General features: G+C 31.6%; 1 protein-coding gene across 3 annotated transcripts in view; it reads right to left on the bottom strand.

The window, feature by feature from the left end:
- LOC119067858 (homeobox protein homothorax) overlaps positions 1 to 26224 on the bottom strand; it is a 264173-nt gene that overhangs the window by 45582 nt on the left and 192367 nt on the right. For all 3 annotated transcript variants that reach the window (XM_037171095.1, XM_037171097.1, XM_037171096.1), the window contains one exon: positions 7327 to 7403. In XM_037171095.1, the coding sequence (XP_037026990.1) occupies positions 7327 to 7403 (77 nt within the window). The remainder of the gene's footprint in view (positions 1 to 7326; positions 7404 to 26224) is intronic.

Below are 26224 nucleotides of genomic sequence, written 5' to 3'. Positions count from 1 at the left end.
GTTATGTATTGTGCAAACGTAGATTTAAAAGTTTTGAATTATATACAGTCCTTGTTTAAAGCTTCCGAAAAAGCTTTTTTTATTGACATTTATTGGTTACACATAATAGTTTACAATAATTCATTGTGCGATGTTTGTTCAAGATTTTTAAGGCAAAATCTGGCGAACCTGACAAAATTTAAAAATTACGTTGATCTGATACTGTAACCGGTGACTGTGGTATCTGTTATTCACAACAGCGACAAAAATAAACAATGTGATGTGGCTTATCTGCTCTTTATATATATTTGATATAGCAAAATATATGCTAAAATTATTGAAGTAATAGATTTGTAATCTGATGGAAATATAGACTTGATCGTTGAGTTCAGAATGGAGAATTTCGTAGAGTCTGAACGCTCTGGCGACACATCTGTGTCAAAGATTTGCCAGTAGAATACCCGTAACATAAACTGTCAATTTCATTCAAACTTCAATGTTTAAAATATAAATGGTAAAAAACCTCAGACATCTGATATTCGCAGATTTTTCGAATAAATATGGCCACATAATAGTTGAATGTACCTCATTTTTGTAAACGAATACAAATTACACTTACCGCTCAGAATCGACTCCTACAATGCAATAAAAATTGCAATTCTAGTCTTCAATAGGACAGCACTCCGTACGTATAAATTGTTGACTCGTAAAACCAAGGAAATATTGTCTTAATTCAATTTAAATATACATACACCAGCCACACCATCTGATGCTCGACCATATTTAAAATCAATAAACAAGTCTGACATTAGAGCCCGATAAATAATTTGAATATAAATTCAATTTTCCATGTACACGTACGTTACATGCAAATTAAGTCAGAAAAATGGCGTTTCACACAAACTCATCAGTTTATTATTTTTCAGTTCTATATGCAGCAGCAAATTTGGCATAAATAAAACATTCCCATTTAATGCTCTCCTATTTCAATAAGCCAGGCCACCGATCGACCGTAACTCAACAAATATTTTGCGAATCAGAAATCATCGGAAAAACTACAGGCTCAATGAAAATGCTGCCGATTCGATGATATTGACTTTGTCTTTACATTGGCCAATGCGAAAATATATTATAGGCCCGATAAATAATTATGGTGAAACTAAATCATAATTTTTCACATTTTCCACTCGATCAACTGCAATAAAATGTGAAAATTAGCAACAAAATTACCTATTCGCCTCAAAATAAAAATCATTTATTTATTTCGGTACACCCAAGCAAACGTGATATATACAAAGTGTGTACAAGATTCCATATATAATATGAAATTGAAAACCATATTAATGATGTATTACCACCATTGGCATCGCATTTGAACACATTAAATTATGAAATCCCAGTAACTGAGTGGAAACAATTCGAGTTAATTACTTCGTTGGCTAATTGTGAAACAAGCAATCATTTATTATATGGAGAGTGGAGAGATATGGTGGTATGGTATAGTGTGAATGAAAATGTGTTGTGTGGAGTATTGTTCGTCTGTTTCATATATGCACATACATGTACACAATTAAATCGCTAGTGTAGTCACCACATTTAGAAAATATTTCTCATTTAATATATGTTTGTCTATTTTACTAACTAAACTAAATATCCATTAGACCGACGAAATACTGTGGCCGTGTACATGTACACAAAACTGTATCATATCCACCACATACAACACAGTGAAAGAAAATCAAATAACAAAAAAAAACGCAAATATGAATAGCAAAGTATCACCCAGTTCAAATTCCAAATCCAATTTATGTTTTTGGTTTTGATAAAAAAAAAGGTTTAGGGCTAGATGATGTCCTGCTGGGATTGTAGTATGAAAATCACTTTTTGTAATTATTAAACATGCGATCGGTCTGCATGAGTTCGTTGTAAAATAATTTTATTTTCGTTTTTCAGTTGTGCGATGAAAAAACGAGATTTAATTCAATTTGGTGGCATGTTTAAATTCTTGGGATTTTTTTTATATTAATAAAAGCTACATGAATCTCATGTTGGTAGCATACAAGTAGTTGGAAATGGTAATTTCAATTTACATTGTCAGATTCACATAAGAAAATCTCTGTGCTGTGTTGGGTTGATTAAAATGATCAGATTTAACAATCATATTATTGGAACAACTAAATACAAAAATACCTAAACTACACTTAAAATAATATGTCGTTCAGATTCTTTCCTTTCTTTCGGAAGACTGTCAGAGGTTTAGCAGACACATGCGGAAAGAACATTCAAATCAAACTGAGGAAATGTTTTTCATGGAATACAGATAGGAATTGAAAATCTGAAAATTTATTTCGTTCCAATAAGTTTACTGCCTGACGCATCAAATTTATTTTTGCTTCTTCCTGTCCAAATTTTCCCAAAAAATAACTCGATTAAAAAACAACAAAAGCTTTCCGAAACGTAACAGAGAAAAAACTTTGTGTAACGTTGTGCAACATCCAAATAAATATTTAGTAGCCGAACTGAACGATTAAAAAAGTAAACCGCAGAAGTTTTTCGCCAGAGCTTTAGTTCTGTAACTGTTTCCTACACAGATGTTTCTACGTAGAAACAAGAAATAGTTCAGTGTATAGCAACTAAACTTTGTAAAGTCCAATAGTATTTGTTTGCCATATTTATGGTTCACCTACTCAGTTGAAATTCAGTTATCCCCCATGCCATGCAGACCCAAAAAAGCCAAACAAACTTCAAATCACACTTTCAAATTTCAACAAATTTATGCAAAACACATATCTACCACATTTTGCATACATAACCAATTTCAGTGTTTTTACTTTGATAACAACACCATTTAATTTTTTTTCCGTGAAATGGAACTCTTGTTTTTTTTCGTCTTTTCCTTCTACTCCTTGTAATTTGAGTGGAACGGGTAATCATCATAACTGAATTCAACGTATCTCTACTCGTATTATATATATCTACGTACGCGAGCGTAGTTCCATAATAATAATATGGTAAAAAAAAGAGGAAATTGTAGGGTATTTTTTTCATAATAAAAAATATAAAACGTTATGAAAAATGATGATATTGCAAAAAATAGTCTCAAATGTGCGGGAAAATTCATAACAAAAATTGTATAGCTTTCTCCAAGGGAGCTTAGTGTGTGCTCATGGATGGTATATATTTGCAGGGAAAAAGAAAAAATTCTCAAGGGAAAATGAGCTTTCGATTAACAGGAATATTTCTTATTCTTTTTGATGCCTTATTGCGCTCTCGAAATATATGTATATATTCATTCATACCAGCTATTTTCTCTGTTCATACGATAAAAATACTTATTTTCCAGAAAATTAACAAGAATATAATGACGTTGACACCGGGGTCTGTACACATATATAAATTTGGATTTCATATTGTGTGAACGATTGATGATATTACTGTCTTTTTTTCGAAAAGAGGGGATTAATTTTAAAGAGCAACACCTCATTCGTTACGTACTATTTCAACTTTTTTTTTTGGTTTTTTCTATGTTTGATGTGTAATAATTCGGTAATTGTAATAGAAGGAAACTGATGACATTTGGTCCTAGCCACAACTATTCTTTTGTCTCTACGTATTGTCTCAGAAAAACATCAGAAGTATAACCTCTGCATTAGATTGGAGGAGATGTATTCGCTTTTTAAGGGGATGAGTATCAAGTCATGAAAACTATGTGCTCAATCCTTGTTACCATTTACCGAGGAAAGTTTACAGCATGAAACGAACCAAGGATAGTTGTATTTATCGGAACAAGAGGTCATCGTTCGTCCGGTTGGGCAAACAAAATCAAGTGAAAAATGAAAGAACAGACTTTTTTCAACATAATTGTTAGAGCTATAGTTGTCGTCTATGCACGTTTTGGTACAAAATATCAAATTTTATGGAATAAAAACTTGTGTACTTTTGGCACAGTTTCGAAGATTAATGGCGTTGGTCGTATAAGTTTTAATTCATATTACTGAACAAAAAATCGTGTACAAATGACCAACTGAGAGAACTAGTCATATTGTCACATGCTACAAAAAGAACGACTCCAAAATTATAATTGATCGATGTGCCGCGCACGACATTATAACTTCTTTTGTCTATTAAAAGTTTTATTGAAAACTTTTATTCACAAATCACAGATTATTCACTATACTCACACAAAAACAAAATGAAAGAAAAATAATTCAGACAGCGAAGAAAGAAAATTGTCTTCGGATTTTTCATTTAATATCCCCAGAGCAATATGTACAATTTATCATTGTGCATTTTGTGTGGCGATTGAATGTAAATTTCATGTTATACAATGCGTTAATACCAAAACAAATTGATACATCAGTAAAAGATATTGGAATTGGGGTACGAGAGAGTGAATCAACTGAGCTTATAGCCGGAATATTTTCCTCATGTTTTATTTATTATTTATTTATTTCTTCGGCTGCGCTTATACATTTTTTTTGTCTTCTTTTCTGTGTGTACAGTACATGTATACTGTTAAGTGTTTCGATATAAATTTGCAATGCAACAAAATATATATTTTCCTCATTTAATACTTTATTTCTCTTTATAAAATATACCTATAAGTTTCCAACGTGTCACCATTTTGCAAGCCAATTTCAATATATAAACATGTGAAATATGACATCGTAAAGATTATAATGCACTTATACGTATATATATATATTGCGTCCCATACTTGTATTAAGTATCAAGAATGAAGGAAAAAAAACCGAACGTACTGTTACGAGAATGTATTTGAGTTTTTAGTTTAAAGAAAATATTTATTACCCCGGCGAAAAAAAAATACAGAAAAAATTAAGAAAATAAATTAAATAGCACGACCAGTGGCGGGTAAATTAATGCTATTTAAACAGCACGGGGTCCAATAATGTAATGATATTGGATGGAATGTGTACAAGTGAAACTTTTATTTTTGTTGTTTATTTGATTGTAGAATTTTTATGATTGTTACGAAGACACTTCTTACTTTTGTACGAGTGTTTCAATGTGCCGAATGTGGTAATGTACACAACCGGTAGTTTTATATCAAATTAAAGACATTTTTGATATGGAAAGTCAAATTAAATTTTGTTTCTTCATTTGTGTAGAGTGTTTGATACAAAATCTATTACTTCAGTTGTTTTATCATACATTTTGCTACATGTATTAACAACGGCCGGATCTTAGCATTTATCAGTAGCAGACGACGACTAGTCGATTCAATAAGATGGCAGTTCACTTTGAGTGAAAATATGAATGAACAATATGAAAATTTCATCAGAACACAAATGCAGTGACTATTGAATAAATGGCTGTGTTTGCATCAGCTGCACCATCAACTGATTTAATTCTTCGCCTCGGATAAATCATCAAATTAGTTGAACACAAACTAACACTTTCATGAATATGACTGTTAGTCCGAATCAAATCAATTAATCACTAAAGCCGTACGTGCCTCAGAACAAAAAGGGTTGATAGTAAACATAACAACAAGAAGAGGAGGAAAAAAAAAGAAAACATTTACTGAACCTACAATAATATGTACTGTGCAATACACATGGGTTTTAATATTAATAATTCTGAGAACAAACTTGAGGGAGTCGAGTCTGGGGATGTTGAATAAATATAACTGAAAGGAAGTCAACAGCTCAAATGAAGGCATCACAATACTGTAACAATTACATGTGTGCACAAAGAATGCTCATATGTTTTCAGTGAAATTAATCTTAATATTATTGTGTTATTAGGGAAGGGATGATTGATTCTGTTTAGTTGGTAATTTAATGTGCTTGTTGTAATGGACGAAAAAGATTTGAGCCGATTTTTCGTTTTTGTCGTTGTTATGGTAAACGGTTTTGTTTTCTGAATTTTTTTATTTATTTATTTAAAAGAATGAAGGCAGAACATGTTACAACCAAATTACAGAGATACTAAAACTCAAAATGGACAATGTAACACACTGTGAATTAATATCTTATTCATTTGATCTCAATAAAATTTCGTTTGTGCAGCAATTTCGAGATAAATAACATATTAAATTGGACAAAGGGTTTTGATTATTATACACCGAATGTTCATAGCAAACAACACATTGCTAGAGGGTACAGGAATGAGCCAATGTTATTCCAATTTTGATATAATAATTGTCTATGGACCATACTGAAAATTAATGCCCCAAGGAGTATATTATAATTGCAATGTTATTGGATGATTGTTTTTTTTCAATAATTTCGGATGTTACATTAAGGGCAGAATGGATTTATGTTATTTGATGTCATTCAGAGTAAATTGCTTGGTATGGATATGATCAGTGCGGTAAATTAGTTGGAATTCGGAATTCGTAAATTCTCATTCAATTTGAAAAGAGAAGAAGATCGCACTGTGTGTTTTAAGTAAATCGCATCTACCAACTTGGCGCACATCCAATAAAATCCTTGCAACAATTCATTCATAAAGATTTTTGTAGACTGATTCGAGAAAAAAAAAATGTATCCTCAAAATCGACCTACGCGAAGCACCTATCAAAACACAATAAAGTATAAATTAATCTGTTCTACAAACGGATGAAAATTTGTTTCACTTTTATTATTTGTTCCATAGCATCATACGCACATATACGCGTCGTTTTCATTTAACGTTCCACTGAAAGTACGATGCCATAAATTTGGGCACACTTGGAAGGCGTTGGCAGGTGTCGCCAAAGTTGTACAAGTTTTAGATTTATCTTCATTGAGTTTGGTATTGTGCCGTTTTACTGTTAGAGAGTATATTATATCGTAATAATAAACATGGAATGAATGGAGATGTGTGTTACGAGATACAATGTGTGACATGACGATTTTGGGAAAGATATGGGCGATTTTAATTGCAAATAAGTTTATGGGACAATAAGGCAGAAGTTAATATGACAAATGATTTACTCTTAATTGTACTAAACGAGGTTTCATCGTTGAATAAACACATTTGCAATTTTGATGACTGTTTTTTCTTTAAGGATCCGTCAATTTGAATGGAATGTTGATTTTTAATTCGCAATAATTTTTGATTCATGGAATAATCAGTGTGCTATTTAAAGCTGACACTGAGCACTTGATAACAGATTGGTAAGGTTAGATGAGAGAAGGTTTATTATTATTTTTGGATTTTTGAATGATTTTATTGAATTAAGAAAAGAGTCAGGGAGAACGAGTAATAAAGTCATTGATGGCACAATATCCACAATTCATCTTTCATCCTACTTGTTGTCATTCCGAGTTGTTTCCCGAGTGTACGAACGTTAACCACAAATGAGTCAGTTTTCGATAAACTTGAAAGAATGGTACTCACCAGTTATTTACTTGTAGTATCGTTAATCCTGTGTCTTGTGCTAATTGTTTTTTCTGATCTTCGGAGGGATACGGATGCTGAAAAGAAAGGAAAGAAAAAAAATTATTTACAATTGTACGGAACCAATGCACATCTGCATCATTATTTACAACAATGTTTGAGGGACTAAATTCTTTTTTTTTTTGATTATTTATTATGATTCAAGTACACTCTTAATCAGCAAAAAGTAGAAATTAAAACTGAAAAGCCAAAGCCATTGTGGTGAAAGGGTATGCAGCTATACAGTTAGATATACGTATAAAAAAAATGGAATGAATGATTGACAGACGTTTTTCACATATATATATCACAAAAACGCAGGATTAAATTATAAAAGGATGTTGAATTAGTTGTCCTCCCACATCTGGCGGAAATGTTCGTTTTTTTTCGACAAATATTTTTTGTTGTTGTTTTCTTCTCTTCTATTCAACAACAACAAAAAATGCTCAAATATATATACAAGGGCACGTGTTAATAACCTAAATAAAATAACCACATTTTTAATTCAATAAAAATACAAAACAAACTTTTTCGGTTTCCATCGTCTAAGCTGTCTAATATTTGTTACTTATTTATATACGAATAATTAATGTGATTCTAATAAGAGTATTTCCCAGAGGAGCCAGAAAGTTTTTTTTTCTGTTCTGTTGCCGTTTCCTTCCACATCGTTGTTTCTTTTCTGTATCACCACAAGTATTTTGTATATTATACAATATGCATGAAGGAAACATTTTGTTGATGTGGTGGTATTTATATAGATATGGTGCTATATTGAAAATCAAATAGGAGCGACATTACAGCGGCTACGAACATAAATAACATAAAAACTTAATTTAGATAAAATTACGTCACTTTCGACGTACACATGGGATTTTTGCTGGTGAGAAAGCAATCTAAGTAATTGTTTTTGTAAAAAGATTTTCAATAAAAATGTGTGGTGGGTCTGTGTGGCGTCATATCTGTATTTAATATATAATATATACCCTAGCAGTAATTCAAGTACCAAACCTACTACGAAGAACATAAAATTCGAACTGTTCCACTGTTCCACTGAACACTGAAAAAATCATTTTTTTCCTACATGTAGACATTAAGTCTTCGTTTACCTTCATCGAGTGATTAATACTTGAAAATTCTTATCTGAACCAACTTACTTATCAATTTAGAAAAAAACGGTTATTAATTAGAAATCTATCTTATCGGAATCGAACGCTTGAAAAATTGATAAAAATATTAATTCTCTTTAATTCACGAAAAAAAAAATTCTATAAACACGACCACCAAAAAAAAGTGTATAAATAAACCAAAATAATATTATAGATAACATTACTGTCTCTATGATTGATTTGGTCTCTATGTAAACATGTTAGACAATAAGATGACCGAAACTTGTCATTACGATGTTTAAATTGTCATGCTTAGTGTCAAAATGAAATGGTGTAATGATGGTTAAGTGAGAACATTATTTCGCAAAGTGAAAGTGTCAATCAGTCAAGGTATACACATCACTTTACCATTTGAACAAAAAAAAAATTACCGCCTGTTCAATATCTCATCGAACGGAATCACTTTTTATCAAAAATATTAAACATTTTGACATTGGTTTTGTATTCGTGGTGCATCATATGATATGTATTATACGCATACAATACCCACTTATAATAGAAATGTAAATAAATACAATTATATTACATTAAAAAGAAAAGGATAAAACCTATCTTGAGAATAAATACTCCCAAAGGAAAGATTTCCCGAAATTTCAGAGTCCCTCAAACGCACTATTGTGGCAATCTATATTATACCACACAATAATACCCATCCTATACGTATGGATGTATAGATATATTTTATCCATAACACAAATGTTTAAAAAAAAACCCAGGCTTATACACGTATCGTACATTACCTGTGCTAGAAGTCTAAAATGGTTGCTGCTTTGATATTACTCTTCCAACATGTATACATGTAGATATGCCCAAAAACCATCCCATTTATATGCATGTTTTCCCCAACATAACAACGCAAAAAATAAAAAAAAAAATCACATAAACGTGAAAAACAAGAAAATTGGTTTATTTGAATAACAGCCCTTTCATTGTTTTACAACCGGTAACAGATACCATCAAAAAAATATACGAATTGGATTTTTATATTTTATTCAATCGATTTTTAAATTTATGGCATAAGGTTTTTCGGTTGTGATTTTGAAATGAAAAACAAATAACGGCGATGTGAAAATTCGTTGCTTAAAATGCAAGAGAAATATGATTTTATTTTATTTATTTGCTGTAGGGAAGCCGAAAGCCAAATAACAAATGCGCTGCTCACTTTTACATATTTATGATCGTTTAATGAATAATTTTTTGTTGTTGTTGTTGGATAAAATGTATCGCCGTCATGTTCGGTTGTTAATGAAAATATGCGAAATACATTGGATTTTCATTGTTCGAGGAAACCTCAGAAATTTTCAAGTTCTAAAATTAAATTAGATTAAATATTTAACTCAGTTATTTCGGTTGGTATTCAGTTATTTTGTAAATGTTCAAACATTTTCATTATAAATGAGCAAAGTACGATTTTCCATTGAATATTATTGCGCATGCTGTAAGAGCGACAAACTTGGAAGTAAATGTTACTTAAACGTGAGTGGAAAGGTCCAAATGATCATTACATTTTAAAAGCAAAGGTGCACTTATAGACGTGTAGAGAGATATGACTGTATGTTCACAATTTAAATGTTATTCATTTAAATGACGGAAGATGGCGTTGAGATCATCCCACTAGCTGAACTGAAGCAACGCCCTCTGTTATTATGTGTTTGCAGTGAAACTTTTATCGATTTATCGAACCGAAATTGACACGGAAAACTGTAAATTCAACAGCGAAAATGGTTGAAAATCATTCAGTAACCAATTACCAAACATAATTCTGTAAATAACAAATAAAAGTCACTTAAAATGGATATGAAAAATTTATTTGTCTCGCAATTATTTTATGTTAAAACTGACACGTTATAATATTTTGCTGATTTAGCAGAAAATAAGAATTCTTTGTGCAAGTTTTTTTTTCTGGTTCATTAATTTTTCTCGCTCTACATGTGAACGCTATAACACAGATTGAACAATTTCCAGCATAGTCTTTGTTTTCTTTCCTATTTTGATATCATACACATTATAGTTTTCACAAGAGAAAAGTCAGATTTTCTATAAAAGCACCCGATCGATCTGTTTGTGTATATATATAATATGTATGTCTTTGCCACACTGGTGATATCGTAGGAAAAGCTAATGTATTTATATGGATTTTGAAAATGCAATGCCATCAGAAAATATCTGGCAACTAGATTTTTTTTTTTGGTCCAGACATGCACTTAATGGTCTTTTATATTTTGTTTTTATAAAATTGGATTTGTGCATGAAAGGATTGGTGGTGGTTGGTAGCTTTGTACATTTATCTATTAAATTTTGTCTGTAAATCGACGTTCCGGGAATAAATTCGTAAAAAGAATTGAGAATTGACGATATCATAAGAAAATTGTCCCGAATTCAATAAATTATTTATAAAACAAATTTTATTTTATTGCAACGTACAAGCGACATGCTTTCGAGGAATTTAATTCTATTGTGGAATGTAGAGCAATTTAGAAAATTGGTGATATAACCGGGTACTATTTGGTGAAGTATTTTACTAAATTTTCCTAAGAAATAGTATTTGTGAAAAATGAGGACAATTTGAGAAAATCTAAGAGATTTTAAGAAAATGTGCGAAAATGTGTTCCCAAATACAGTCCCTGGATCTCCGCTTGTGTATAAAATATATACCAAACTAGTGTACGAACCTACTATTAAAGCACTCAAATTTGTGATGGCATCTTTTCACCCAGTAATTCTCGTTGAACAAAAAAATGTTTTATCAGAAGAAATGAAACTTGTCGTCATATTATCAATTTGAACATTTCCAGAAGCAATAAATCAAAATTCTTATATCCACACAATGTAAGTATATTTGATAAAAATTGTTGACAAAAAAAAATATGAGAGAACTGGTTCGTTCTTAATACACAACTTTCATGTAAATTATTCTTTACCCATCTAGCCTTGCAAAAACTGTATATATCTCTTCTTCCATGTCGGTCTCGAAAAGAGAGCTATCTTATACAAAATGTATAACGTCTTAAGCATGTCTGTGCTTATATTATTCATTTAAATTTGCATTAAACATGCTTCCTCGACAGAAGCACAACAACAATGCATCCGGTAATGTTTTGTACAGTCAAGAAGACCAAAACATTGCATTTACAGACAATGCCGCAGTCGAACAGAAAACACAATATCTCAATATTATTACCTTTCAGGATGGGCTTTATAACATGAGTATAATGATATTTAGATATATCTTTGTACACAACAGTGTAAAATATACCAACTACATCGAATAGTACAGATATCGAAAAGGTGTACATACAATTATAAATAGATGAAGCATGGAACATTGAACATACTCCGTACATTTTATAATTTAATGTATCGATTGAATTATCAATATGTCTTGTATGTGCCACACATAGTTCAAAAACCCATAATAGATTAAATTCTTCGATAGATATATTACACTCTCATACATAATAATTCGAAGAGTTTATGGCATAGATCTTTGGATTAACCTTATAGTTTCACATAGTTATACGAACATAACCTATATGATGTTCAAATAATGCAATCAACTAAATTACCTGCAGCATGTTCACAATAATAGGGATCGAATGTCACGTGACAGAATATATATGTATACGGGCACTTGTAACGTAAATGTTCCTCGAAATATTTTATATCATAGATGCTATATCAAATTTGGACCCCATACGTGTTCTATGGGACCGCCCTAACACGCACCTAAAGTCATCATTAGAGAGATTGTTACAAACATGTAATCATGTTCATTGTTGGAAGAAACATACTTTATGTTCGTATGGATTGCTTGTATCTACACTTAAACCAATTTGATGAAAGGAAGGTAAATCTATAATAGATCTATTGTTTGAACTTAGCATTTGATGGAAAACCTTGAGGGTGCACTTCTGTCGTAAATACGCCCACCTCAATCTGGCAAACATGACTTTTCAAATTCGGTTGTTGTTTTTTGTGTCGTTTTTTTTTTTGAAGGACAATTTGTGTAACAACGGAAGGCATTGTTAGCTGATGTAGTGAAAAAAAAAGTAATTGAGAGGACAGTAATTTGGATAAATTGATGCACAACTAAACATTTCGTACTTCTGTGCTTAAGTGTATTCTCGTCAAGAGATTTTCTGTAATTACTTCTGCGGAACTCAACGAATGAAAATAAACTAATCGACATAATTATTAATTAATTATTTCACTGACTCATTTATATTTTAAATTAATTATTTTACCACCCACCCATTAATAAAGACATATTGCTGCAGATTGCCGATTAAAGTCTTAAAAACAAGTTTTATGCTCCTTATGAATCAACGTAAACTTGAGTCCGTTCTTGTGGTATTTTATTATAATTTTCACTTTCAATGCAAATGTAAAAGTTTTTCTTCAAAGGTCGTCGTTTCATTCTTTACCAAATAAATTCCACTGTGTGTGTAGCTTGTAAAACAACAAGCGAGGTGCCGTTTTTTTTTAACAAATTGTCAGCGTATAAAAATTATACCAATTTTCAAAAGTCTGAACCCAACCCATACATCATGAATATGTTGAATAATTCACATTGTTATCAGCTGTAGAACAGACGAATTGTAAACCATCGAGTCGTGTGAACGCATAGATATTAGAGTGATAGCGTGGCGGTTGTTTTGTATGCCATAAAGTATATTGGATTGCGTTTTATGTATCGTGTGCTAAATGGATACCAAAAGCGTAAATTTGCTCTCGCTCAAATAAAACGTTTTCAAAGCAAATATATACATTAGCTGTGCCTGCTTATGGTTTTGGCTTTCGTATACAAACGTATACAGATTTTGTGCATAGATATTGCAAAATATATGTCGAATGTATGTATGTACAACGACACATCATTATGGAGATATTGAAATCGTTTTTGTTTGAGCGCTCATAATGCATACTAAATAGGTGTTGGCTGATTCGCTTGAATTGAGAACGAAAATGAAGCTATGAATGGGAATAACAGAAAAAGATTTGCGTAAATGTGGAATGACAGGGAAAAGTCAAAGACTTTTGTGCAACGACCATAAGATAACTACGCAGAACTATTTCTCACGAAACTTTCGTCGGTTCGTCTTTGGGAAACGGTGTGATGTGCTTGGATCAGAGGGGACACGATTGGAAGATAAGTCGAATGTTATTTATAGGACGAGCGAGAAGTTCGTGCTTGGTGAATAAATAAATCAGAATTTGATGTAACAGAGGAGAGGCATTTTGTTTTAAAAAAATGTTTCCCACAGCTCATAACATATGAACAAAAAGTGAATTCAGTCAGCACATTTGATAACAATGAAACACAGCAACAAGAAAAGAGCATCTCATTCGGATGATTCATTTATACAACAGCAATTACACAGTATATCATCCCAGCGAAATTGTTTAAATTTTTAAACAATTTCCTCTCCCGTAATTATTTTAAATATCCAAACGTTAAAAATTAATTCGATTAGCTCTTTATTGATGCGACTGACACAAATTCTTTTACAACCACTCCATACATTACCGAACATCAAATATTCAAAATTCCTATAAACCACTCAGAATATAAATTTAATTCATCATAATCAACCTGTCAAATTCCTGAATAAATACCTATAATTATTAACTCTATTACATAATAACATAGATTTATACAAAAACCACACAATATAAACGAGAAACAAAATCCCTGTGATTTAGCAGATTTAGCAGACCAAACATTATTATTATTTAGTTATGTATACCTACCTACCGAACAACACACAGTGTTAAAAAAATATCATTTTATAAAAAAAAAAAATCCAAAAATTTTTGTTAGACATTTTGGCAGCTCGTACTGATTAAATTGTGCTTCATTGTATTTTATTATATATATTATGTGCGATCACATTTAAATTTTTGGATATATAAACCGAAAATTTCACTGGAATGAGGTGATATCGAGCTTTCTGGACGTTTTGCAAATATATTATGGTTTTGTGATATAAATATGAATAGCATGTTAATATCTCCTGCAGTCCAAAAACACCAACCCACCATCGTGTCATGAGTACGTAACAGTAGATTTAAACTAAATTTTCCGTACACTGTATATATAATACATACACACCACATACGTATGTTATAGGACCTTTTATACTACTATATCTCCGCAAACAATATGTTTATTTGTATTTCTCTACAAAATTTCGATTTCATCTGTTTCGGTGTTATCAACAAAATTTTTGGGTGTTATCACATTTTGAACATTTATTACATGTGAGCGGAGTTCAAATTAAACAGTGCACTGTTTGTCAAAAATGAAAATTTCTATGTTTGTAACAAGCACACCCGAAAATAAATGTCTGCAATATACACCTATCTACTCTGTGTGTAGTAGCACACCACCCGAAATGTGAGAGATGTGGAAGCTGCGGGAATTTGCTCATAGATAGGCCTCACAGATAAATGGAATTTTTGGCTAATACTTAAAACATATATTTCCAGTCATTGAAAGTGTATTTAAAATTCCACGAATCAATGCTAACTTTTTGCATTATTGTTCTTTGAAGAACGAATTAAGTACAATGACGCTCTTAACGATAAATCGAAAAATTAGAACGAAGTTCTGTGAGATATGAAATCTCAATATTCCCATCTGCGTAACAAGCGCCTTTTGCAATTAAGCCAAAAAATTCATTTTATTATACGAGCCTATCACGCAATTTTTTTCGTTTTAATAATTTAAAATTAAACCTTTCCAGCTACCAGTCTAAATAAAAAAGACAAAATTTCGATTCTGTGAACAATAATCATTCAAAATCAAAATTATACACGAAAATGCGCGCCAACAATGCGAATTGAATGATTAAAGTGTGCGCATTCCAAACGTTTCAGATGTATGCATTGCACAGTGCTTTTTACGGCAATAAGATAGCCGTGCCTTTTTGCCCACAAATGTTCTGAGTGATATTTTGACCAAAATGTCCGATCAATCTTCACCAAATTTTAGAGAATGAAAGTTCCCCACGACTTTTAGCGGTACTCCCCAAAAAAAGTTCAAAAAGTTTTGTTTTTGTTCCCGTACGGACTCTCTCAAAAGGGCATTTGGGGTGCTATATAGCACCCCAAATGCCCTTTTGAGAGAGTTCGTTTTCATAGTAAATATTAACTTTTTGATTTGTTTTTTGGGAATATCGTTAAAAGTCGTGGGGAACTTTCATTCTCTAAAATTTGGTGAAGATTGATCGGACATTTTGGTCAAAATATCACTCAGAACATTTGTGGGCAAAAAGGCACGGCTATCTTATTGCCGTAAAAAGCACTGTGCAATGCATACATCTGAAACGTTTGGAATGCGCACACTTTAATCATTCAATTCGCATTGTTGGCGCGCATTTTCGTGTATAATTTTGATTTTGAATGATTATTGTTCACAGAATCGAAATTTTGTCTTTTTTATTTAGACTGGTAGCTGGAAAGGTTTAATTTTAAATTATTAAAACGAAAAAAATTGCGTGATAGGCTCGTATAATAAAATGGATTTTTTGGTTTAATTGCAAAAGGCGCTTGTTACGCAGATGGGAATATTGAGATTTCATATCTCACAGAACTTCGTTCTAATTTTTCGAGTTATCGTTAAGAGCGTCATTGTACTTAATTCGTTCTTCAAAGAACAATAATGCAAAAAGTTAGCATTGATTCGTGGAATTTTAAATACACTTTCAATGACTGGAATTATATGTTTTAAGTATTAGCCAAAAATTCCATTTATCTGTGAGGCCTATCTATGAGCAAATTCCCGCAGCTTCGTGTGTTGCATACACAGTACACACACCGTGTTTTTCCGGTAGCATCCACCGTTTATTACGACTCATTTTGTTTGGTTTAGTTCAAACGGAATTATAGTAGTTCAAAGTGAAAACTTTGGACGTTATAAATTTTAACCGGTTTCGAGACACCCGTTTTCTGTTATATATGCGATGCAATAAAAGTGATAACTGCGTTTTATAGTATTTGATTCTGTAATATGAATCGTTTTTATCACCACTGTCCCGTGGTCCGAAAATTTATCTGTCGTCTCCATTTTAGGACCAGTGTGTTTACGAAATGAGTTGACATCTCCACATGCTTTCAATTAAATATATTTCGTCAGAGTTGGAGTGGAACAACAGTTGGTCATATTATTTTTATTATTAATTAATTGTCTCAGTTCTTCTAGTGTTGGGTTGGAGCTCCCAATTTTATATTTAAATCTTAAATGATCATGATGGAACAGAAGAGATTTTTTTTTGGTAAATGTTGTGTAGACATAAAACCTAGTAGCGACCCTTCATTGACTAAAGAATTAAGAAAAAAAAATGAAAGCCTAAATGTGACAATTAAATATAAATTAACATGAATGAACAACCAGCTCTATAGTTTAAGCAATTATTATTCCAATAATATTCAATACAAAATCATTTTTTTATCTACTTCTGCTTCTCCATACCATGCTGTATTATAATACATGTATTTTGTAATATCAAGTTAACATGAATAGATGTCAATTTTCATTTAAGTACATTTACATTTCGACACGAATATCATGGTTCAATTTAAACTATACTATCCGAAATGAAATAATATCGAGATGACGAATAATTAAAACGAAAATTCATCGTCAATTTTGTGACACAATGTAACACAGTGAGAGAGTCATCGATGATGACTTGGCAAAATAATTTTCCGAACATTTCTTCAATTTATCCAGTCAATATAGAATATAGCAGCCCGAATATGTATAACCTTACAATATATATAAACACTTGGAGAGAGAGAGAGAGGTAGAGATAGAAGATGAACGCAAAACACACTCAACTTCATCTTTATATCACGGAAGGATAAACTCGAAAAAAAAGAATATTTAATAGTTTTATCGATTAAATTCTAGCATTTAACTGCAATTAAAACAAGTATACTGCAAATTGGCAACTTTGTTTTTGAACTACATCCATTCGGGCATAATTAAATGTAAATACATCACAAAACATCGAAACTATAAAGTGTCGCTGTAAACTACCGGCTATATATCTATCAGTATAAACACCAACCACCCCCTCTACACATATATGTATATATCTAAACCGTATGTCAAACCACCCACCTAAGTAGATACGAACTTTTATTGGTGTTATTCCGAGTCAGCATTTAAAAATTTATAAAACAATTTTGATATAACATGAAATGTCACACTTAAATAATAAAAAAAAAATTAAACGTATGTTTTGTTAACCAGCATCAATTTGACAGTTTGACATCTATGACTTTGCACAATGTAGGATATCGTGGATATAGAGAGAGAGTATTCCAAAACCATGCGCCATTACATGTTATAGATGTTTGGTTTGGTACTTTGATGTTACCACGTATTTTGTTGTCGGAGTTGAGTCAATTTTTTTTTTAAACTTTTTTTTTATTTTATTTTGAAAATGTAATTTGAAAGAGCCTCTCTGTTAGGCATTAAATAATATTCATGAGGTATGATGTACTAAATGTACATAAAGAATCGCGCTAAAAGGAGTATTTAAAAAAAAGAAGCGAAGGTTATGCCGGGAATATTATGCTCGTTAAATTTTTAGACGAAAAAAAAAATTTATTGAAACAAAAGAGACTCTTTTTTGCACGCATTCAAAGCGAACGCGTGCTGATGTCAAGAGAGGTGATTTTTGATTGTAATGTTGATACGCTTGATGCTATTTATAATAGGCTTTTGGAGTTACTGATTTATAGCATAAGATTGAGATGTTAATTGAGTTGTTCATTGAATTATTAAGTCGATGATATGTCATTTCTGTTTTACGTTGAGAATTTATTTGGTTTCACTGACAGACCGTGAATGTTTGCCTGTAATTGAATTCGTGTGACTGCTGGTAGAGGTCTTGTATTTAACATTTTATAAATGGGGCGTTCAAATCTGTTCCTTGAAATGTTTACTGTATCGTACTAGTGTTTGATAACATCTAATCGTATACTTCATTCGTTAATATCAAAGTATTGTGTTAAGATAAATTGATTACTTCCAGAGCTCATCGTTTATTTTTGTCGTAGCGGTCGACAACAAATGACAAAAAAGGTTTGTGTGAGCTTATTACTTTCAAATTGAAAGTAAGCTTAAAGTTTGCTGTAACAATGAAAAGGTTTTAAATAAAGATCCATGCTGTTTTGACCTATCTATGGAGTATAAGGGCCAGCTGCTAAACGGAGCCTGCTATCGAGTTTTGACCACTCGAGCTTATCGAGTTAACAATGTGGCAATAATGGAACCAATCTCTGTCGTAGACATCTTAATCAAACTATTTAATTCTCGATTTCATTTAATCTCTTTTTTTAGATTTTTCCGAAAGTTAATTAATTATCTGACTAATTTGATAAATGAATCAAAGATTTCGTTAATGTAATAAATGAACCGTCATATAATATGGGAAAAAAATATCAAATCTCACAGCTACTTAAGCTCTGATAAATCAGAAACTTATCTAATCTTTTTATTGCGACCACCTATGGGCCTAAATACAAAAATTTAGAGTACATTTTTGCGCTACTTAATGGGAGCATTTTGCAACGATGTCGTTTCTCGTAAAACGTAGAGTGATTTATTGTTATGAATTTCTATATTGTATGCAAAGGAACATGTTAACTACCAAAAAAAATAATAATTTGATATTATTTTGAGAGGCACAGTTAATTACATTGTGAATATCGTAAATTAATTTTCATTTGGAATTTTTAAAAATGGCCGACATCATTTGTTTACTCAAAATAGCTACATATATCCGCACCGCACATATATATATATAATGCATGTAATATGTATGACCATGTTGTACTCAACGCTCATATGGCGTGCGTTTCGCTATATATGTATTTATATGAATACACGAGGTACATTATACATATTCTTAATTAAAGTACATATAATCATGGCTAATCAAACTTATTATCAAAATTACGTACAAACCGTGCACAGAGTATATTTTTCAAAGCTATTATTTAAAAGTCGCGCAAATGTTTATTCATTTGTGTTATGTGTAGTATAGGTTTGTATTATGCGAAATAATCCTACAGTGAATGAATATAAAAAAAAAATTAATACACACAACACACCTCAGCGAACAAAGGTATACAGACATATAAATACACAGAGAATTATATGTTTTGATACGAGAGTTAAAACTTTACCTTACCGCATTCATACCAACCAACCCAGGTAACCAAGCGCGCACAACAACACACACGTTGTATTTAAAAATAATTACTGTCACGCCTTTATTTTCTTATCATGAATTTGAAACAATAATGTGATTTGCTCATTGCCTGCAAATGGCTGACTTTAATCGTCTCTCGAGAACGTTTTTAATTTTTTTTTCTTTTTTCGTTTTATTTTTTAAATTTTTCATTTTTTTTTTATATTTGCAGGTACTTTTAACTGGAGTTATTACGAGTATACTTTGCCAACCATTACAATTAAACGGGTTAAATCTATGATTAAGCTCATCTTGGCTATGTTATAAATTTAAGCGAATCGGTAGTAAACACACACTTTGTATGGTTTCTTTTTCGCCTGTTACATTTCTGTAACAAAACAATAATAATAAAAAAAAAGAAGAATCTATAAAGTGCTGCATGTATCATACACATAATATAATACTGAAAATGAAATGATTGAAATCAAACCGAATGCATGGTTCTATATTAAAAAAAAAAAAAAAGTATCCACCAACCAGATGTATTGTTTATGCCATTAAAGCGGCTGTATGTATATATGGGTTTTATGTTGGAAAACATAAATAAATAACCATTTTATGACCAATGGCTTTGTTGAAATATCAAAATAATTGATACACAACAGTAGAAGCATTTGATGCCCAGTCATAATACCATATCCAAAGAGAACCAAACACGATCGGGGAACCATCACGAAAAATGTATTTTATATATGTGTGTGACGTACAGCATGAACACACACAGAATATTTTCTATATAACAACACTATTTTGAAAACATCAGCCAGATACTTGTTTTGTAATTAAATTTATTTATGCGATTGTAATTAATTAAATTGCATTTGGTTTTTGTATTTTGTGTAATTTTTATATAGTTTCGTTTCGTATGGGCAGATCCATTCTGGCTGCCTGCATATTGCTCTCGTACTTGTTTAGTTGGTTGTTTGGTGGAATGAAGGTATATTTTTTTTTACTTTTTTGGTGTGTGTAGTTTATTAATAAAAGGCGTTTTTCAGTTGCAATATTAGTGGGTTAATTAAATTTGCTAGCATCAACTTTTTATGGTATTTTAATTGAAAATATTGTGGATGCATTATAATTAAAAATGATGATTGTGCATTGTATACCCCACAATCAGGCAAAAGTCAATTCAATGTTATTGGCTTCACCGAAATTGGAACTAAAATCCCATAAATATTTGATAGAAAAATCAAAAATGTCGGATATGTAACTGAGATTGACACCGTTAACTGGAACTTATACATGCAGATTAACTTGAAATATCCATTAGGGCAAATAACACAAAACGTTTTAGAATTATACAGTCGGAAATAAGTAGACATCCAGAGAGTGAGCAATTCCGTTTTATTGACTTTAATAACTTGAATTGATATTCCATTCGACTTGAAGACTATATGTGATGTTATTCCACATCCAAATAAACATGTAAAGTAAGTTACTATGTTGTAACGTCTAACCAATTCTCTAAAGTTAAAATGTATGTTGTGCTGTCTTCGAGTCTGTCTTATTGTACAATGGAATTTCATTTTCCAATCATTTTATATAATACTGTGACAAAATGCGGACCATTTTCTAAGCGGTTTGGTTTGGATGTCGTTATTATTGAGCTACTTTCGTTGAGCGTGTGACCTCAACACTGTTATCATGGCATCAACATATATACACTTTGTGTGTAGCATAGTTGTTTGATCTTTAAAAAAACACAACAGGCACAGTGATCTTGATGGATGAAAAAAAAAAGTTGGAACATTTACTTCAATTTGCCTGTCGATCTCAGCTCGAAATCACGGTTATATCTGCCAGTTCACTTTACATACCACACAGCATTTTCGAGAATCTATAAATATTTTGCTAATTGCATAATCTTTCCATGTTAATAATTAACGTCTCATCGCAAGAAATATTTATTCGTATTATCTAAATTGCCACGAACGATCTGTGCACATCAATTAACTTTATTTGAATTAAACGACGAAATACTTATCGGCTGCAACATCAACGTTTTTTTTTTTATTGTCTCTCGTAAGTACCCATGATGCCATAACAAAGTTCAACTTAACCACTTTAACAATAATAAGTCAAAAATAAGTTAAAAAAAAGTAAATCTGCAAAAATATTGTATCGGTGTATCGGTCAACATCAAAGGTGTGTTCATTTTCGTGTCGCGAACAACAGGGGGTCGTTCATATTATATGATTTCTATCCCACGATCTCTTCCATATGCATATCATTATATAAATTATAAGATCTTGTGTATATACGTACATATGTACGAGAAGACCATATAGGTTGATGAATACACAATGATGGCTAAACGAACTAACCCAATCGTCCATACAAATAAATTCTGTTTCTACAACAACAACAAGATGGTTCAGAGAAGAAGTAAAAAAAAATACGAAAAAAGAATGAAAACATCGTCGAGTAAAGTATTAAGGAATTTTGCATATTTTATCAAATCAATGTGTTTAAGAAAAAAAAATATTTCTAAAAGAAATAATCAGTCTTGATGTTCCGTCAATTTGGTTGTACCGAACGCAGCATGGAGTCAAATAATATTATATGGAAAGGTAGATAATCATTGATATATAAATACATATATGAATATACGACACAGTGTGGAGTAGCCTCGTTGATGATTTTTTCTTCTTCTGCTGTTAATCTGAATATTCTCGATAGTAGTATAGACTTTTTGTGCATTCCACCTTACTGATTCGATAGTTAAAATCAATATTTTATTTAGATTAGATTTGCGCTACTCTAGTGGATATAATGTGTAATGAAGTAAATACCTCTGGTTCATAATATCGAAAGCATGCCGGTTAGCAAGTTCAACGAGCTTCTATTGGTTAAACGACCGGTCAGGTTTTAAATTTCCATCATGAGTTGATAATATGTTTTGAAACTCACAGGTACGAAATAATGGTTTTCCGATTTGAAGATTTTCGTGAAAACACAAATTTTAACATAGCAATTTCAAGCTGATTCATCTGCGGTTTTTAACACCAGAAACTTCTCCAGTCAGGTACACATCCTTAAAATTTACACGAAGATATTTACATCAGTAAAACCATACATTGAACAACACACCATATCATTATCATTTTCTATTATGCATAAATGTGTACTATAAGAAACGAGAGATGGTTACCATAGAGAGATGGTTTATACTTCACACCCCTTTGGCTTTAAGATTTATCTATGTGGTAGACGGGAAACCTTTCAACCCCGAACGAAAATTTATTGTTTGTAGACAAAGCCATATGGAAAATGTGGAAAACTATGCTTTAAATGCACAATTTTAAAGTCTTTCAACCTAGTGTTACCGGTCATATTCGCTGCTGATTCGTAACCGCCGCAATTGAATAGATGCAGAAGTATAAAATCATTTTTCTTTGTTTATTTTATAATTAAAGAAAAATTTAATTTGATTTTCTGTTCTTGTCGAAACTTTTTATATTATTTTGCCTTTCTTGTTAATAGAGAGTGAGAGAGAAAAAGAAAAAAAAAAGCTTTTAATGTCTACTGATGATTGCGAAACGTTGAACCGTATACGATATAATATATTAAGCGATATATATAATCTTTGAGTAGAGCTAGCGGCAGGTGGTCGCATGCAAGTCCCGATAAGAGTATACTCCGTCACGGTTGACGTTATCTCACAGCTTGGGGTAAGAAATTCACCTTCAGTATACATGCGACATGTACGTCTTTATACCTTTAGCTTTTTATATTATTATACAAAAATGCCCCTACCTCCACATCCAAACAAACCTAATTTCCTGTAAGATCCTTTTTGTATTATTATTATTTTCATTTATATTTGGTTGTGTTAGCTATGATTGTACGTTCTCGGTATACATACACATATAAATATACACATGGTGTTGAGGAAAAAGAAAATTGTATGGTGATTGTAGGACATCCACAATTGCATTTGTCAATTCAATGCTATACACAGTATACATTAGGTAGTACACCACCTACTTATAATGATCTTGAAATGTAAGAAATTTACTCTAAGGACAATCGACGATTTCGACATTGAAATCAAACTATCCGACGTACCCTTCAATTGCGTTTATCTGCACAATTTTAATTTAATGCCACAAAGTCGCTTCCTAAGCGTTTTCTAATTGGAAATGTATTAATACGGAAATGGAATAAATAAAAAAAAATTGAAGGCAATTAAGAAAACAATGTAAAAGAGGAGCGTTTAATGTTTGAAGCCCTTCACTACTTAAGCTAATTGTCATATACATCATGAAATAAGTTGAGCTTTGAACGCCATTTTGAATTATACAACACCACCTTATGCATGCATTTTCTGCATGAAATATAACACCATTCTAATATAATTGTTTATTTCGTTGTTTTGTTTTATCATCAGCCGTTACATTGTTGTTGGATAAATTGGCGAGAAACAGCGCAAGTTTTTCGCTTTTATGTATTATGTCTACCCTTATGTGCTGTTGAGAAAGAAGTAGCAGGTGCAACATATCGGATTGGTGAATGGCTGGAAAACAATCCCTCGTTTAATTTGGTTATTTTCGTATGTATTATACTTCTGTCTGTGTGCTACGATACGTTTGCGGAATTTACACATTTTCGCAATCTCGGTAATTCATTCATAATAACATCAGGGCCCTAATCAACCAATTTATATTCCCTGCTTTCGGTTACCAATTTTCTCTCAAGCTAATCGCCAAATAATCAAGATTTTAAATACACATTTAAATCTGTTGTCCCAATAAATGAACCAATTCCTAGGCACGAAAATTGATAATCAACGTCATCCGAAATGACCTACAAATTGCTTGCGGCTCATTGACTTCGTCTTATATATAAAATCCATAGGATAATAATGGGCATATCATAGGAAAAAATTTCCATGAAAATGTCGTAACAAACACTACTGAACAGACCATTTCTGGTGCATAGATTTAATCTGATTTTCCTTTATATTTTTTTGATATTCTCTGTTTAGATGCTATCGGATGAAGAGGATGGAGGATGAAGATGAGAATGACTTTTTCTTATACATTTTTTTTTACTTCTTATTCTCTGTGTTGCAATAACTGAATTGGCTTTAGGCTCTATTTTATGTGCACATAAACGGTTTGTTACAAGGGGATTCCGTTTATATAAATATATCACAGAGAATAAGCGCCTCATGTCGTTATTTAAATGTTTGTTTAAATATGTTGATTGTTGATACATTAAAATCACCATAATAAATGCATGAATTCAAATTTTAAACTGTTTATCGCAACTGAGAATCAATTCGATGTAAACATAGAAAAGTATTGAGAATATCCCCTCGAGTCCTTTTCCATACCTCCACAATATTATACGTATAATCGTGTTCATAGACGTAAAACTGTTTTTAAAATCATCATCCCTGGTATTTGCACCACACACAGTCACATTATACTTATCTAAATAAACCAAACACCATTCACACAGGCACTCGATGCAAACGCACTACATTGTATTATATTGATATTAAACTGGGGATTTATACGGGGAAAATAGATTTGCATAATTTTTTGACAAGAATCTCTCTTTTGGGTACATCATAAAACCAGTAACTGCGTGTAATCGTTGCAATAAAATCCGTCCGCTTAGGTCAATTTTTATTCATGCACGTAAAATATATTTTACTGAGTGGTTGCGAGAAATAAACGAAGATTTTGACTGTGTAAAATGTTTTGGGATTATGTATCGTCCGTAGGCTATCCGAAAGTTGGATTAAGAGCAAGCCTTTTACGTAAATAAATAACCGTAAGCGAATATGATTATTTCGTTTTACAGTTGATAGAGAGATTTAGTTTTGCCCAATTCTGACTCATCGAAAACATAATGGGACATAAATTGTAGAACACTTGAATTTAGTCCAAATAGCATTGTTATGACATCATTTCAACATCGGACACACAATACAATACACACGATGGAATAATTTTAATTATTGAAATTGAACCGACTTGTGCTGCTGTTCAATTAATTAATTACAAGTATTTTGCTTCATTTATTATAAATGAGAAACATCGTCCCAGGAACTGTTTCTAAAGCAATACACAAAAAAATTATTAATCTTTGTGTGCGATGTGTGCAATGCGAGATGCAACCAGTAGTCACATAACTATCCGTAAAAGTAAATCATGCTTACGTTCAAATAGAGTAATAAATTTTGACAGACATGGCAAGGTCAACAAGCGCACACATATGTTCACAGACGGTTTCTTCAGCTCTACATGAATAAAGCAAACATATTTTCCTTTTACAAAATGTTCTCTTTTTTTTATTTTTATAATAAACAGAAATAATACTCGCCCATAAAGTATATTAAAACAGAAAACTGTCATGTAACAATTTAACACAGATTAATGACAAGACAGTGTTATTTCTTAAAGGGAAAAAAAA

This window comes from Bradysia coprophila, assembly GCF_014529535.1.
Source record: "Bradysia coprophila strain Holo2 chromosome X unlocalized genomic scaffold, BU_Bcop_v1 contig_130, whole genome shotgun sequence".
NCBI lineage: Eukaryota > Metazoa > Arthropoda > Insecta > Diptera > Sciaridae > Bradysia > Bradysia coprophila.
This window is presented reverse-complemented; position numbering and strand designations above follow the sequence as displayed.